General features: G+C 36.4%; 1 protein-coding gene across 4 annotated transcripts; it reads left to right on the plus strand.

The window, feature by feature from the left end:
• The first annotated feature begins 14,123 nt into the window (after positions 1–14,123).
• LOC120215001 (putative pentatricopeptide repeat-containing protein At5g08310, mitochondrial) lies at positions 14,124–17,735 on the plus strand. 4 transcript variants are annotated; one of them, XM_039212805.1, is made up of 2 exons: positions 14,124–16,912; positions 17,316–17,735. In XM_039212805.1, exon 1 carries the CDS (start codon positions 14,258–14,260, stop codon positions 16,820–16,822), a length of 2,565 nt encoding a protein of 854 aa, XP_039068736.1. In that variant the 5' UTR covers positions 14,124–14,257; the 3' UTR covers positions 16,823–16,912; positions 17,316–17,735. The 4 variants fall into 4 exon arrangements, with proteins under 4 accessions (XP_039068736.1, XP_039068738.1, XP_039068737.1 ...); XM_039212807.1 differs by having other exon boundaries at positions 17,370–17,735; XM_039212806.1 differs by lacking the exon at positions 17,316–17,735 and adding an exon at positions 17,143–17,220.
• Positions 17,736–18,311: the final 576 nt, after the last annotated feature.

Genomic DNA, 18,311 nt, shown 5'->3' on the forward strand with positions numbered 1-18,311 from the left:
CCACCTCATAGCTTTCTACAAGCATTTAACGATCTGAAAGTCTCTGCTAGAATTGCAGAAGCATGATTAATCTTTTTTGGTAGCTGCTCAAACAAATATACTACTGCAGCTTCAATATATCCCAATACTTTTGGGAAGATGACCATACCATACATACCCAGAGCAAATAGATCGAATCGTACTTTAGTGTCTGGATGACTCTGAATAAGTTCTTTAATGTTAGTCCAAGCAATGCCTTCGCTTTCGCCCTTTTGTTTTGTACGGGATGCCACCCATTCTTCTCGTACCCCGGCAATCTTTTCTAATTTAACTCGAAAGGGTTGAGTTTTAATTGACTTTGAATAGATTCGATTCTCCAAAGCCCCTTCTATATGTAGCAAAGTTGTGTACTCTTCAATAGTAGGGACCAAGTCCTCCTTATTGAGAGTGAAGCAATTGTACACTGGATTCCAGAATTGAATTAGGGCTCGAAGTAAGTCATCATCAACTTCGACATAGAGCAAATATGGGATGTCTCCGTAAGTCTGATAAAACTGTAATTTTTTGTTTGAATCCCAACTTTCCCAAATACTTCGTAAATCTTGCATATCATTTCTTTTTAGCGAAATTGGAGCATAACTGGCCAAATCAGATACATAGTCATCTTGCAGACTGTCTCCTCCTTGTCTTTGTAAGTCCTCAGCCCACTATCTTACTTCTGAGTTTAGAATTATTTGATTTGAACACTTTTTATCCATGGATGAAGGCTTTCCAATGAGACAATTAACACGAGGATCAATGCCTTTTATCCTGTATGATGCTATGCAAACAGAAAAAATAAAGAACACACAAAAAGAAATGAATTAGTTTACATAATAAAAAAATTTAATAATAATATCTACCTAAATATCTTTATTTAAACATGCTTTTTCATAATTTAAATAATTTAAATTTACATGTAATTTAATCAGTAAGAAAATAAATAAATTAATTAAAAGGAAAGTTAGAATTCATTTCTCCTGTGTGTACACCTATTTTGGACAAGATTTTGGCATGGCTTTAGATCGGAAGAGTTTCTAGGGTTTATTATATGCAAGGTTTCAGATCTAAGAATAAAGGTACCCGAATTGTCCTTGTTAGTACCCCATTGGGTTGCTAACCCTCAATCCTAGTCCATTACAGACTTTAAATGGATCGAGTTCAATTCGAGGGGACACATTTCTCTATGCCTGACACGGAGAATAAATTCTCACGAAGACATAGAGCATATGAACCCCGAAAGTTACTTGCTAGGTCTGACACGGAGAATAAATTCTCACGAAGACGTCGCTTTCACTCCCACTTAAAAGGGACAAACTCAATTATAGAGCTTTATGTTATGCAATGCAAGTGTTGTGTGTGAGGAGAAATGTTCAAACCTCTAACAGAAAAAATAAATAACTTGCAAATAAAATGAAATATTAATAAGAAAATATATAAATACTATAAAAATAATAAGTATATATAAAAAATTTGAAAAGAAAGAATTATATATGAATTTTTTAATTTATAATTAATAGAGACAATTTATAATTGATTTTAAAAGTTTGACCAGTCCCCAGCAGAGTCGCCAAGCTGTCGTAACCGGTTTTCGTCCGGGCACGAATTTTTTTACTTGGCTGGAAAAGTGGTGTGAATAAATGGTTTTAAAAATAATTTGGGAGTCACCATCAGCCTTTTGGGTCAGGTAGGTCGAATACCTAAAAATTATATTTTAACAGAGTTTTTAAGAAAACATCAGTTAAAAGATGAACTGATTTGCGTTTATAACCAAAAATTCTTTCTTTTTAATAATAAAAAGGGATTCGTGGTCGGTTACGTTTAGGGAAGGATTAGCACCCCTACAACGCCCAAAATTGGTACTTTTTAATTATAAATTGTCTCTATTATTAGAAATTTAAAAATTCAAAATATATTTAATTTATAATCCGATTATTTCAAAATTATAATTATGAGAAAAAAATAATTTATATATATTTATAAATAAAATATTTATTTATTTAGAAATATCAGTAAAGGACTTCTAGGTGCCTTAAGACAGCTCTTTTCTTCGATATTAATAAATATTAATATAATAATTTAAATAAAATTAAATTATAATTTTTTATAATATTTAATTTTAAAATACCAGAATAGGACATCAAGTTGTATTAAGACTGCCCTTTTCTTCGATATTGAAAAATAAATATTAAAATAATTTATATAAAAAATATAAAATATTATTTATTATATATATATTTATATGACTATATAATAATAATAAAAATATTTAAATATATTAACAAGTAAAATTAAAACAATAAAAATACAATTATATATTTAAAAGCAGTAAAATAAATGAAAATATTTAAAATTAGTGACTAAAATATAATAAAATTAAAATTAAATACTTAATACTAATTAATTATTTAAAATTATAGGGATTAATCATGCTATTTTCCTTATTTATTAATTTAGTGACTAAAATAAAATTATATAAAATTCGAATATCAGATTAAAATAAATTAAAAAATATATACTATGGATTAAAATATTATTTATTAAAATTAAGGGACTAAATATGTTATTTATCCTAAATATTTATAAATACGGTTAAGGGCTAAAAAATAAATAAATAAAATTTAAAGACCAAATTAAAAGGATTATTAATTTGATTTAGTGACTAAAATGTAAAGATTACACATTAGGATGGCTGCGGACGGTATTTAACCTTTAGTTAATTACAAACAGATCCCTCCCCAAAACGGCATCGTTTGGGGAGGGCTATTTAATCCCCTAACCGGCTGGCCCTTCGGGCCAACTCTCCCATTTTTCTTTTTCTTTTTTCTCTCAAACAGAGAGAGAGCCAGAGTTCTCTCTGGCTTCTCTCTATCTTCCCTTGCCGGAGGGAATCCGGCAGTCGTCTGCCGCCACAAATTCTGCTGCCGGCCACCGCCTCCGGTGGCCAGAAATTCCCCAAAATTACCTAAAATATAGATCTAAACGCCCTAAGACCGAGTCCGGCCTTTGTTTCCCCAAAAAGACTCCTAATCGGAGTAGATCTATGAAAATACCTTCGGTATTTTCTGTTCTCCGGCGATGTTTAGTGCTTCCGGCGATGGTCAAGGCTTCCTCGGTAAGCTTCTCTCCTTTCTTTTCTTTTGTTTTTGGTTGCTGTGTTGTGGATTTTTTTTTGTTCTCCGTTCTTCCTGGTTGTTCGTATCTCTTTCTCTGTCTCTTCTTTTTTTTCTGTTTTCTTGTCGTCTTTTCTTGCTCTCCGTGGCTCCTCCTTTTCCTTGCAGGGGACAGTGGCTTTTATAGCCACCACCGGTGATGGCTTCAGACCGGTCCAAAGGATGAAAGGCCCGATGAGTCACCAGTGAGTCACCATAGCTATGGAGTGTCGGCGAGGCTGGTGTCGTGGCAACAGCAGTGTCGACGTGGGGCGACTGGAAGCTGAAGCAGCGCCGCGTGGTCTTCTGGAAGCTACGGCGGCGGCTGGGACGTGTCCCTAGGGTATCATCACCCTAGGGTTTTCTGCTGGAACCATCTGGACCGTTGGATCTAAGTTAGATCCAACGGCTGAGAAGCAAGGCGGCGACTGGCTGAGATACAAACCCTAACCGGGTTTAGGGTTTCTGCTTTGGCTTCTGGATCTGGGCCACCAAGTTTGGGTCACTGTTGGGCCATCTGGGCTTCGGGATATTGGGCTTTGGGTTTGTAAAATGTAATTTGGGCCTAAAATAATAGTTATTAATAATAATAATTATTATAATAATAATAATATAAATAATATTTAAATGAAAAAATAAGTATCTTCACCCATCTCTATTTTATTTTTTTCAATTAGATTCATATTTTTATTGAATAAAATTAATTTTCTTTTATAAAATATTTCGGGTCGAGTCAGGTCAGGTTTCAGGAACATATTTTTTGGGTCGGATCAAGTTGATCAGAAATCCGACTCATGCCCATTCCTAATAGAATTAATGTAAGGCTTTTATTTGATTATTTGTTTCCCTAACCACTACATTATCTATAAGACAAAGTTATTGAATTAATGTACCTTTTTCTGTTTTTTTTAATTAAAAAACCAAAAGTCTTTTTCTATATTATCGTTCATTTCTTCTTACTTTTCTTTTTTTCCCTCTCGGTTAATATTAATATTAATATTAATATTAATATTAATATTAATTATAAGTTGATTATTGATCGTTGGCCATCCCCCCCCCCCCCTTTGTTCCTCTCTTCTTTCCCTTTCATTGTCCATCTTGCCATCTGTGTTCCACCTTTGTCGCCTCGGTATTGACTTTTGTCCGTCGTGTTCATATATTCCTCTCGTTAGCGATCCATGAGTTGAAGTTCGATATAAGTCGAGCGACATCGCCCATGTTGAGTACATGTCCTTCGATGAAAATTTAAATTGATTCGATGCAAATCAATTTGAGTGCACCACTTTTAGTTTCAATGGAATGTCGACTGATTAGATTTGATCATTGTAGTGCCAAACGATTAGGATTCTCAACTCTTGAATAAACAAATTCAGCTGTCCTTGTCATGGAGGCTACCTCTCATGCTCATCCAAGAGACAACTTGAAACACAATCATTCACATTATTTGCTAAGAATATTAACCTATTCACTTCATTCTGCTCTTTCAATTTTCTTCCTTCTTTACCCCTTATCTTTTGGATTAATAACACAATTTAAACACACGTGTTCAACGTATATATATAAAAGAATATAATCTTTAAATATGTAAGATTTTTCAGAAAGTAATTAAAGATGCATGTATGATAACCAATGAAGCTTTGGAGAGTATATAAGAGAGCCCTAATTTTCTTAACAAGTAATTACATAGTTCTGCAAGGCAACTCTCATGTTTCTCTCCTTCAAAGGCTGCATCAATCAACCTGTCGTATGTGCAAACTAAAGACGGTTGAGTTGTAGATGGGGCCGTTGTTGGAGAGATCCCATGAGACATGTCTTGAACCCTGTCGATTTGGATCTGTTTTTGTAAAACCAACAACAGCATGTTGCTTCCTACATAAATTCAGACAGAGGTATGTTCTTTGTTCTTCCCATGGTATCAGAGTCGACGATCCTGGCACTGTTGTCTCTGCTACAAATATCGTCTACGCTTCTGTTTTCTTCGTCCGTGACTGCCGCTATTTAATCCACGACTTATATTTGTTGACTATTGTTCCTTTTACTACTCAACTCTGGAATTCTTACAAGTAATTTATCCATCGACGATTGTGTTGCTCTTTGTCGAAAGTTATTTTTGATATTGTTGTTGATTGTTCAAACGAAGGATCAATATGGCTGCCGATTCAGTCTTTACAACATCGATGCTACATCATATCTGCATTACGTAGATACGATAGATAATGGTAAAATTTATCCTAATATAAAATCTTATATTTATCCTTGAATACGAAGAATCTTGCACACCATATCATCATCAATACAAATATGAATCAAGTCCTTCCAGTTACGAGTTTGTTGATCAATAAAATATAATCTGAAATATGTCACATGCTGTTGTTTCAATGAACGGAAGTAGTTTATGGAGGTTTGTTAGGAAATAAACCAAGTACAAGTAATTTCCCTATAACCAGATTAGTGAGAATGCAAAATAAAAGCGGAAAAATAATACCCGAAATTTGATAACGGAGTTCAGCCAATTTATGCTTACGTCTCCGGACTGCTGCAGATCTTTTACTAAGAGAAAATTTACAGGTGTTTACACAACACACTTGAGAGAGAACTAGAAGATTTTGGGATGATTTTGAAGCTAAATGAGCTAGGGTATTTATAGTTAAAACTTAGGGACTAATATTGTAATTAAAAATAAAAATATTTTGGGCAGCCCCCCTCCCCAATTTGTTTTAGCAGCCCCCCATTTTTCTTCCCTTAGCAGCCCCCCTGGCTGCTGTCTTTGACCAACAATCTCCCACTTGAAGACTAATTTCAATCTGTCTTCACACCTCGATCGATGCAGCAGTATTTCTGGTCTTTTATTCTAGCATGCCAACTGAAGTTGAACACAACTTCAGTTTGTCCGTGGTCACCGTCTTTGTTAACATGTCTGCCGGATTTTGAGCTCCACTAATCTTTTCAAGTTTCAAAATCCCATCTTCCAGAAGAGACCGGATAAAATGATATCTCAATTGTATGTGCTTCGTCCTGGAATGAAAAGACGGATTCTTCGCTAGATGGATAGCACTTTGACTGTCGCAATACAAGACATTGTTTTCTTGTTTCTTACCTAACTCGTCCAAGAAACTTTGGAGCCAAACCATCTCCTTGCTGGCTTCCGTAACAGCGACATATTCTGCTTCAGTTGTGGAGAGAGCAACTATCTTCTGTAGTTGAGAAACCCAACTCACTGCAGTACCTCCTAGAGTGTAGACATACCCTGTAGTGCTCCTTCTGATGTCAATATTTCCGGCTAAGTCAGCATCTACATAGCCTGTCAGTATCGTATCTCCACTTTTGAAACAAAGTGCTTTGTTTGTGGTACCCCGCAGATATCTGAGGATCCATTTGACTGCTTCCCAGTGTACCTTGCCCGGATTATTCATGTACCTGCTAACAGCTCCCACTGCATGAGCAATATCTGGTCTGGTACAAACCATGGCATACATCAGACTTCCAATTGCTGAGGCATACGGCACCTTCACCATGTGTGCACGTTCTTCCTCCGTCTTTGGTGATTGGTCTTTGGAGAGTCTGAAATGAACACCTAAAGGTGTACTTACTGGTTTAGCATCTTGCATGTTGAACCTGGAGAGTACTTTGTTGATGTACTCAGCCTGTGATAACATCAAAGTCCCCGACTTTGTGTCTCTTTGATCCTCATCCCAAGAATCTGCTTTGCAGCGCCGAGATCCTTCATAGCAAACTGCTTCGACAATTTTTGCTTCAAGTTTATAATCTCTTGCATATCTGAGCCTGCAACGAGCATGTCATCAACGTACAATAATAAAATAATGAAGCTGTTGTCGAACCTCTTGATGTAGCAACAATGATCTGCTTGGCATCTGGTAAAACCACTGCTACTCATGAAACTATCGAACTTCTTGTACCACTGTCTTGGAGCTTGTTTTAAACCATACAAGCTCTTCTTTAACCTGCATACCAGGTTTTTCTTGTCTGCTTTTATGAAGCCTTCTGGTTGCCTCATATAGATTTCTTCCTCCAAATCACCATGAAGGAAAGCTGTCTTTACATCTAACTGCTCAAGATGTAAATTCTCTGCAGCTACAATTTTCAACACCAGTCTGATTGTAGACAGTTTTACGACTGGAGAGAAAATTTTATTGTAGTCAATACCTTCTTTTGCTGAAAGCCTTTGACAACCAATCTTGCTTTGTAGCGTTTTCTCCCATCGTGCTCTTCTTTGATCCTGTAAATCCACTTGTTATGGAGCGCTTTCTTGCCTGGTGGTAATTCAGCTAATTCCCATGTCTGATTTGACATAAGCGAGTCCATCTCATCTTTCATGGAAGACTCCCACTTGACTGAATCCTCCACTTGCATTGCTTCATCATAGCACTCTGGTTCACCATTGTCAGTTAGCAACAAGTAGTGCAAAGAAGGAGAATACCGTTGGGTTGGTTTAGGAATTCTGGAGGAGCGTCTCAGTTCTGGTGTGCTTGGTTCTTCTTGAACTGCTTCAGGATTGATCTGAACATCATTTCCAGAAATCTCCTCAAACTCAGCAAATTCCTTTGTTTCAGCTTTGGTATTTGAACTGCTTGATTCTACAGTTGACCTGTCTTTGTACATCACATTCTCATTGAAAATGACGTCTCTGCTTCTGATGATCTTTCGATTTTCGTAGTCCCAAAACCGATAACCGAACTCATCACCGCCATAACCAACAAAGGCACATTTGTTGGACTTAGCATCAAGTTTACTTCTTTCAGCAGAGTCTATGTGTATGTAAGAAATACAACCAAAAGCTCTTAAGTGTGAAAGGTTTATTTCTTTCTTGCTCCAAGCTTCCTCTGGTATTCCGCCATCCAAAGGAACTGAGGGCCCACGGTTGATCAGGTAAGCTGCAGTGTTGATAGCTTCAGCCCATAGAAATTTGGGCAATCCGGCATGTATTCTCATACTTCTAGCACGTTCATTCAGAGTTCTGTTCATGCGCTCAGCTACGCCATTCTGCTGCGGTGTTATGGGAACTGTTGTCTCCATCTTGATCCCATTGTTTGCGCAGAAATCTCTGAATCTATTGTCTCTGTATTCTCCTCCATTGTCAGACCTCAACCGCTTGACTTTCAAACCAGTCTCATTTTCCACCATGGCCTTCCATTTTCTGAAGGTATCAAAGACTTCTGATTTCTTCTTCAGAAAATAAACCCACACCTTCCTTGTTGAATCATCGATGAAGGTGACATAATATAGTGAGCCTGCAAGAGATGGAACTGGGGATGGTCCCCATACATCAGTATGAATCAATTCTAACCTTTCTGCCTTGGGTGTCTTGCCAATCTTTGCAAAACTGACTTTCTTTTGTTTGCCAAAGATGCAATCCTCGCATAGTCCGACATCCACATTCTTTAGATCCGGCAGTTTCCCTTTTGACAGAAGTATCTTCATTCCTTTCTCGCTCATATGGCCAAGCCTTTGGTGCCATAGGTTTGATTTTCCATCAGCATCTGCTACTGCAATGATATTCTCTAAATTTGAGGTTACATAGAGAGTACCAGTCTTCTTACCACGAGCAATGACGAGTGCTCCTTTGGTAATCTTCCATTCACAACCTGAAAAGGTTGTACTATATCCTTCTCCATCAAGCTGTCCAACAGAAATCAGATTTCTTTTGAGGCCAGGAATATGTCTCACTCCTGTCAGCTTCCAGGTGGTCTGGTTTGGCAGCTTTAGTCGGATATCTCCTTTTCCGACGATCTTCAAGGTTTCATCATCAGCAAGATGAACCTTCCCAAAATCACCACTGATATAGTTCTCCATGATTTCTTGGCATGGGGTGGAGTGGAAAGATGCCCCTGAATCCAAGATCCATGATTCAATCGGACTGTTGACGCTTAGAATCATGGCATCACCTGTCTCCTCTGTCACGTTGGCAGATTCCTGTGCGCCGGTATTTTTCTTCGGTGCTCGGCAATCTCTTTTGAAGTGACCCTTCTTGCCGCAATTATAACAGGTAAAATCTTTATTTTCTGTTCTTGATTTTCCCCTTCTGGATTTCGATCTGCCACGATTTGAATTTCTTTCTGAAGTTCTCCCTCTAGACTCCGTGTGCAAGGCTGAGGAGGTTGATGCTTCACCCGATTCTCTCCGTCGAATTTCTTCGCTCAGTACCAGATCCCGAACATCGTCGAATTTCAATTTACTATTTCCCGACGAGCTGCTAACTGCTGTAACAGTAGCATTCCAACTGTCTGGTAGAGATGATAAGAGAATTAAAGCTCGAACTTCATCATCGAATTCAATTTCCACAGAACTCAACTGGGTTGTGATTGTGTTGAGTTCATTCAGGTGTTGAGCCACTGATGCTCCTTCCGTCATCCGCAAATTGAATAATCGCCTCATCAAGTGAACTTTGTTTGAGGCCGATGGCTTCTCATACATACTGGAGAGAGCTGCCATAAGACCTGCCGTGGTCTTTTCCTTTGCTATGTTGAAAGCAACATTTCGGGACAACGTCAGTCGGATAACTCCGAGGGCTTGTCTGTCGAGAAGAGCCCAGTCTTCATTCTTCATGCCCTCTGGTTGCTTTCCTGAAAGAGGTTGATATAGATTTTTCTGATACAGAAAATCTTCAATCTGCATCTTCCAAAAGCCAAAGTCCGCACCATCGAACTTTTCAATTTTCACCTTCCCTTCGTCTGCAGCCATCGCTCCCACTCGAATCTGGCTTCGTTTGGATCGTTTCTGACAATTTCTGCGAACCGCAGTGTATTAGAACACCTCCGTCGACAAACTCGTATCGCCGACCGAATTTCACTATTCACGAATTCACTATTCACGTGAATAGTAATGAATAGTAACCTCGCAGAAAATTGACAAAATTCACAACCTGGCTCTGATACCAGTTGTTAGGAAATAAACCAAGTACAAGTAATTTCCCTATAACCAGATTAGTGAGAATGCAAAATAAAAGCGGAAAAATAATACCCGAAATTTGATAACGGAGTTCAGCCAATTTATGCTTACGTCTCCGGACTGCTGCAGATCTTTTACTAAGAGAAAATTTACAGGTGTTTACACAACACACTTGAGAGAGAACTAGAAGATTTTGGGATGATTTTGAAGCTAAATGAGCTAGGGTATTTATAGTTAAAACTTAGGGACTAATATTGTAATTAAAAATAAAAAATATTTTGGGCAGCCCCCCTCCCCAATTTGTTTTAGCAGCCCCCCCATTTTTCTTCCCTTAGCAGCCCCCCTGGCTGCTGTCTTTGACCAACAAGGTTGGAGAAGGAACCAGCCGCTTAGCCCAGAATGTTCCCAATAGTCATGAAGAACGAGACCCAACCATTGGGGATCCTCATTCTTTTATGATCGTTTGTCGAAAGGTCAACGAGGAAAAGCACGACAAGGACCTTGTAACATGTTTGCACCTCGAGGATCCAAAAACCAGTGATGAAGATAGCAACTGCTCTAGGCTTGGTGGGATTGTGGAGCGAATCGCCTGCTCGGTGGCCTATGTATTTGGCGAAGCCAATGAAGAAAACAACGACGACGATGAAACGAGCTCTGGCGGCAATGAAAGGTCGACGATGACCAGTGCAGGAGGAGCAATGATCTCTATTGTAACTTACGACAGTTTGCACGAGGAGGCCGAAGATGGGGCGACAAAGTTAAATGAAAGAATCATTTAGTTTAGTGTTTATTATTTATTATTATAAATTAAATTTATGTATCAAGTAAAATTTAATGTGACATAAACGAACTTTTATATATTATAAATCTTAAAAAAATTAAATCAAATTTGGTGATTATGGGAAAAAACCTTAAATTTAATGGTATTTTATAAATAAAATAGTTGGTAACCAAAACAGAATCGTGAAAATAGTTGAGTGACTAAGTATGTAATTTACCCTTGCTATTTTTAATAGGATTTGAGACAAATGAAGTAACAATTTAAATTTCAAGAGATAAAACGTTTCAAAAAATACTTTATGTACAACTCGCTACAAATGACATAGTTTAGGAGACAATGATACATTTAAGCCACTAATTAATTTGACTTCTAACGTACACCATGTGATTTGTTAGAACCAAAATTAATATCGATCACATTAATCAGGCCTACCAACTTACAAGTAGACACGATAATTTTATATCCGACACCTAAAATCACTATAAAACCTCTCGATCAAGATCATAAAGACTTTTTTTTAGCACATTTCCTCTCACGGATCTCTCTCATATCCATTACCGATATTTTTTACTTATTATTACTCAACTATCGGTTATAATTCTCTGTCTAAATTAAAAAAATGTGAATTTTCAACTATCCGCGTAACAATCTTAATTTCATCAACAATTTTACTACTTGTTCTCATCCGAACGAAAGAATCCTCTACAAGCATCTATTTATAGTGCACCACTTTTAGCTTCAATGGAATGTCAACCAATTAGGTTTATGATATAGTACTGAAGATTTGGATTCTCACCGGAATCTATAAAACACAGCTTTCCTATTCAAGGCGGCTACCTCTTGTGTTCATCTAAGAGACGACTACAAATATGATCATACTTTATCATACTTTTATTTTTAATTTTAATAATTAAAGTTTAAAACTTTTTAATTTATTCATTAAACTTTTGATTTGTTCTTATTCTAATTACTTACATGTGAAATTATAAATGAAATGACGACATAATAGTTACATGTGCTAATGTGAATTGTTTTCCTATTAGCATAAAATTCATGTCATCCTTATCATTTTCCCTCTTTTTCTTCTCTTTTTTGATTTTTTTCTTCTTTCTCCAAATATGAAAGTTTTATAATTTCATCCATTGTGTCATGTTGACGTTGTAATTATTATTCTTTGACATGTTCTTTGATCACTGAAGATATCAACGAATCCGTCTAATTGTATCATACCATTCTATCGGTTTAGATCACTTAAATCACTTTCAAACTCATAAAATTCAATCTTAAACTCAAAACTCATAAAACGCTAAACCACTCCAATTATGTGTTTCCCTTCCTCCTTACCTCCTCACTATTAGAATTCGAAAAAAGATGCTTTATCGTCGAGAAATCAAATGAAATTAAAAAATTAGAGGGTTCTCACAAAAAAAATGAAGAAAGCCTTGGGATTATTTAATAAGTACTTTTAAAAGAAAATGTCTAATATTATTTTACTGATCAAAATAAGAGTGAGAAGAAAATTGAGTGACACATGTTGGACACGTGTATCCAGCATACCTTAATATATATAGATATGAGAATATAATCTTCAAATACATGAAAACCAATCAAATTTTGATTCAAATCTTAATTTTTAAATATTTGGATTCGGGTCTGTGCTTATATAAATTCACACGTACAGATTCATCTGATTTGGAAAAAGAAAAGAACTTATTCTTCATCAGTCTTAATCACCATTGTGATCAAGTTGGACACCAAGTGTGAAGGACTGACTTTGGAGAGTATATAAGTGAGTCAATTGTTTCCTAATTTTCTTCACACTCAAATGCAAAGGGAGCAACCATATACCCGCAAGGCAACAAGCATGTACGTCTCCTTCAAAGGCTTCATGTGCAAAGCTTAATGAATTTGCCTGCAAATCAAGATTGAGCTGCAGGTGAGGCCGGCGAACGGGGACGTACACGAGACTTGTCTTGAACACCGTCGATTCGGATAGGTTATAAACCAACTACAGCACCGGATTCTTATTAGGATAAGCCCACAGGAAAGCTGACGAAGCCAATTGCTCCCAAAAATTTTAAATTTTCATATATTTTAATTTTTTTATATTTTTCTATGAATAATATGTTCTCCTCCCCTTAACATATAAAAATCCTACGTTCTTTTCATATGTTTTTTTTTTATTTTGAAATAAATGTTTAATCTAACAACATTAACTATTGTAGAAAACATTGACGAGTGAACGATCAAGCAAAACACTATGCTACAGAGATTGAAGCACGATGCAAAGATTGAAGAATAGCAAGAGCATGGCAGTTACCGCTAATTTCGTGTGGCGGACTTCAACTTGTCTTCGTCAGAGTTTACAACAACTCCACTCAAGGAATCGTCGATCGGGGCTGACCGGAAGAACATCATCGATAGCAGTGTTTCTCTGCTGGGGAAATCAGCCTGTTAGGGTGTTGCGCCGTTATATATAAGGGTGAATAAAACTCGATCGATGCCGACCATAAGCATCATCAATATCAGTGTTTCTTTGCTAGAGGAATCAGCCTGTTACAGTGTTGTGCCGTTACATTTAAGAGTGAATAAAACTCGATCGGTGTTGACCATAAGCATCATCAATATCAACGTTTCTTTGCTAGGGGAACTGTTACGGTTTTGCGCCGCTGTATATAAGGATGAATAAAACTCGATTCAATTCAAAAAAATTGATTAGATTTTATTCGAATTTAAGCATTCGATTTGATTTAAAACATTTTTAAATAAAATAAAATTATAAAATATTACTCGTCAACTCGAGTTGCTCAAATTTTTTAAACTCGATTCAATTTGACTAACTTGAATGTTCATCCCTAATTCTTCCGTCATTTTTAATCTATTTTGACCAAATATGAATTATATGCTCCTCTAATATCATAGAATATCTATGTAACATCAATCTTATTTTTCAACAACAAGTCTACGATTTTTACAATTTAATCTCTCAACTATGCATTTAATTTAATTTATTAAATAATATTGTGTGTAAAAATATATATATAGTTAAAAAAATTGTTAAATTAGATCAATCTTTATCATAACATTATAAATATATATATATATATATGATTAAATTCTATATAAAAATTAAATAATAAATAATAATAATAAAATTAATTAACTTAAGTTTTTATTTTAATTGTAGGTGACTTTCCAAAGTAAAACCTAACCTCTATAATATACGTTTATTTATTTTATAACTTACATGAGTAGCAGCGACTGGTTCTTTCAGCCGGTGGCGGTTCAAAGCAAACTTGAAAATTTTCGCGGGAGACGCTGCCATTTTCGCCACCTACGCCATTTTATATCACTGAACTCAAATTCCCCCTTTCAGGTTCGTTCTCATCGCCGTTTTCTCATGGCATTGTCTAGAATCATAAAACCCAATCAATTTCTCTTCAAATCAACCAAACTAATCCCACAAAGTTCTTCATTACTTCTCCCCTGCAAAACCCTTCTTTCTCCCTCAAATCAACGAAGACCCATTTGCACAAAACATCGAAACGACAGTTTTCTCTCGCCGGATCAGATTAGCACCTCGAATGCCTTCGTTTCAATCATACTCAAACAACCCTTTTCACCAAATAATCCAGAGCTCAACAATCTCGCGCCGCTACTCACCCCTAAAGTTGTCGAAGCCGTCCTAAATAACCTCAGGGACTGGAGATTAGCTCACCAGTTTTTCACATGGGCCTCAAGTCAACATGGTTATAAGCATAAGATTTATGCTTACAATACCATGGCTTCTATCCTATCACGTGCTCGAAAAAATGCCCCACTGAAGGCTTTGGTTTTGGATGTCGTCAATTCCCGTTGTTATATGAATCCTGGGGCATTGGGTTTTTTAATTAGGTGTTTGGGGAGTGCTGGGTTGGTTGTTGAAGCTAACAACTTGTTTGATCAGGTTAAAAGATTTGGTCTTTGCATGCCGAGTACTTATAGCTATAGTTGTTTGTTGGAAGCTCTGTGCAAGTCTCGTTTGATTGATTTGGTTGAAGTCAGATTGAAAGAGATGAAGGATTTGGGTTTGGAATTTGATAAGTACACCCTGACCCCAGTTTTGCAGGTTTATTGCATTTCCGGGCAGTTTGACAAAGCTTTGGCAGTGTTCAATGAGATGTTCGAAGAAGGATGGGTGGATGAACATGTGCTTTCCATCTTGGTTGTTGCATTTAGTAAGTGGGGTGAAGTAGATAAGGTAATGGAACTGATAAATAGAATGGAAGAGCGAGGTATGAATTTGAATGAGAAGACATTTTCTGTTTTGATTCACGGATTTGTTGGTGAGTCTAGAATGGATAAAGCTCTTCAGTTGTTCGATAAAATCCGAAAATTGGGGTTTTGTCATAGTATTTCATTTTTTGATGTGATGATTGGAGGGCTTTGTAAGAATAATGAGCGAGAGAAAGCATTGTTGTTATACTCAGAAATGAAAGAGTTGGGAATTAATCCTGATTTTGGGATACTGATGAAGTTGATAACTTCTTTTTCCGAAAAGGAAGAAGAGTTGGACCGACTGCTTCAAGAATGCTGGGAAGATGTTAGTTCACAACATAAGAATCTGCTTTACAGTTCTGTTCTCGAAGGTCTAGTTCGCAATGGCTCAATAGATACGGCTTATGATCTTCTCCATATGCTAATGGGGAATAACAGAAACAGTGGTAGCATCCTTGCAAAGTACTTTTTGAATGAAAAGGAAGTAATTACCCTTGATAGTAATTCATTTACAAGTGTTATCAATGGCTTGCTTGATGCTGGTAAAGTGGATATGGCACTAACACTCTTCAGAGAAATGATTCAATTTGGTTTTAATCCAACTTTATTGCTTTATAATGGTTTGATTGATGCACTGTGCAAGTTAAAAAGACTGGAAGAGAGTTATGAGCTTTTGAGACAGATGAAGGAAATGGGACTTGAACCAACCAACTTTACTCACAACTGCATCTTTGGGTGTCTTTGTCAGCTAGAGGATGTTGAAGAAGCAGTTGATCTGGTGAAAAAGATGCGCCTTTATGGCCATGAACCATGGATAAAGTATTCTACCTTGCTTGTGAAGAACTTGTGTAAACATGGGAAGGTAGAGGAATCTTGCAAATTTATCACTGATATGTCACAAGAGGGTTTCCCCCCTGATATAATTACCTATTCTGCTGTAATAAATGGTTTGATCCAAATTAAATCAGTGGATACAGGTTTGGAACTATTCCGAGATATCTGTGCTCGAGGATATTGTCCTGATGTGATTTCTTATAACATACTTATAAAAGCGTTTTGTAAGGCCAAAAGAGTTGCAGAAGCTGAGTGTCTTGTGAATGATATGATGTTGAAGGGGCTTGTTCCCTCTGTGGTTACATATAATTATTTGATTGATGGATGGTGCAAAAATGGTGAGATTGACCAAGCTATTCTTCGCTTTTCCAAGATGTTTGGGAAAGAGAGGAAAGCAAATGTGATTACTTATGTAACTTTAGTTGATGGATTGTGCAATTTTGGAAGAACTGATGATGCTCTAAATCTATGGGATGAAATGTTTAGGAAAGGATGCATTCCCAACAGAATAGCTTATCATACTCTTATTAATGGACTTTGCAAGTGTGGTAGATCCTCCGCAGCTTTAGTTCATTTCAATGCGATGAAAGAGAAGGAAATGAAACCCGACAATTATCTCTATATAGCACTAATAAGAGCTTTCCTTTCAGACACAAACTTACCATCTGTTCTTGACATATTAAAAGAGATGGTTGATGTAGGAAATTTACCAGATCCACAAGACAAGAACTTCCCTGTCATAAAAGATGCAATTTGCAAATTGTCAGAAGATGCCAGAACATTTTCTAGCATAAGAGACCTAATAGAGGAGGGGAGGATCCCAGATGTTAGTCCCCGTGAAGGAGCTGAAGGTAGACATAATCCATCTATTTGATTCAGAGTCGAGTACGATTGCGGTTAAAGTTAAAAGAGAATTTGTTTATTCATGGAAGTAATGTTATCAGATTCAACGTAATGAAATAAGGTAAATTCTTTCCATCTTTTGTATGCCATTGTAAATTAGATTTTAATCAATAGATCTTGAATCATTCTACTGCTTGATGGATTTGACTGGCAATGTTTTGGAGTTAAATGTCAAATACGAACACGGCATACTGCCATACGCCCATACCTATTATCTAACTAAGCAGAAAAAGATATCTTATGCCACCCATAAGGCCTTATGTCACCCATAAGTTTACATGTGATTTGCAGGTATTTCAGGCCTTATAGTAATTACAACAGTAAGTGCCCCTCGTTTAACATGCAGGATAGGAAAGTCCAACGCTCGAATTGTCAAATATGAACACGGCATACTGCCATACGCACATACCTATTATCTAAGCAGAAAAAGATATGTCATTCATAAGTTTACATCTGATTTGCAGGTATTTGAGGCCTTATAATAATGACAATAGTATGTGCCCTCGTTTAACATGCAGGATAGGAAAGTCCGACGCTCGAACACCGAGAACTAAAAGGAAGGAAACGTAATAAAAGACTTGGAAATTGCTAGGCAAGTTAAGTTCAGGTTGCTGGTGCTAGCGACGGGCATACCGCATGCTGATCCCATCTTAACATACCGCATGCTTACCCATCTTAACGAGTTTTCAGAAGGCAGATATAGAGAGAACAATGGACGAAGTAATATCCAGTTTTCCAGCAAGGGATCGAGAAATTTTATTCACCAATTGACTCGAAAACTATGCTGTATCCGCCTCCAACTGGCGTAATCTTGGATGAGTTTACGATCGGTGGTATCGATGTGCTCGAAAATCGATTGCGTAAATGCAAAGGACGAGGATCCATTAGAGGAACTGCATCTTCATCTTTGTTTCGTAGTAAGTACACGTACAGTTAAATTGTACCAAGCCATTAGCCATCTCATGATCAACTGCAAGGGAACTACTATTACCTAAAATATGAGGGAAGGCCTTTACCTACCAATCATATTACCTAAATTTCAAAAACTATTAATTATATAAAGAATTATTATTCGATAAATTGGCAATAGGGAAAAATAATTCACAAGCAGAATTATTTTATTTAAAAAAATTAAGTTCACGTTAAATATATTTAATATAATCTGAATATTATTGATAAAATTAGTTTCTTATTAACAATATATCGAATAATAACTTTAATATAAAATATTAGGATCATTATATGTATTTATTTATAAAAGAAATTACTCATTAATCATTTCTTTTAACTTATAGTGGGTGTACGATAATTTAATTATTGTTAAATAATTAAATTAATTCCAATAATTATCTGGTTGACATTTGGTGTTATGATTTAAATAAACAGATTCTTTGTGAGTATTTTATGAACTATTTTCCTGTGTGTATTTATATTGTTTATTTATTCTGAATAATCTGAGT

This window comes from Hibiscus syriacus, unplaced genomic scaffold, assembly GCF_006381635.1.
Source record: "Hibiscus syriacus cultivar Baekdansim isolate YM2019G1 unplaced genomic scaffold, ASM638163v2 tig00110109_pilon, whole genome shotgun sequence".
In the NCBI taxonomy this organism is placed as follows: domain Eukaryota; kingdom Viridiplantae; phylum Streptophyta; class Magnoliopsida; order Malvales; family Malvaceae; genus Hibiscus; species Hibiscus syriacus.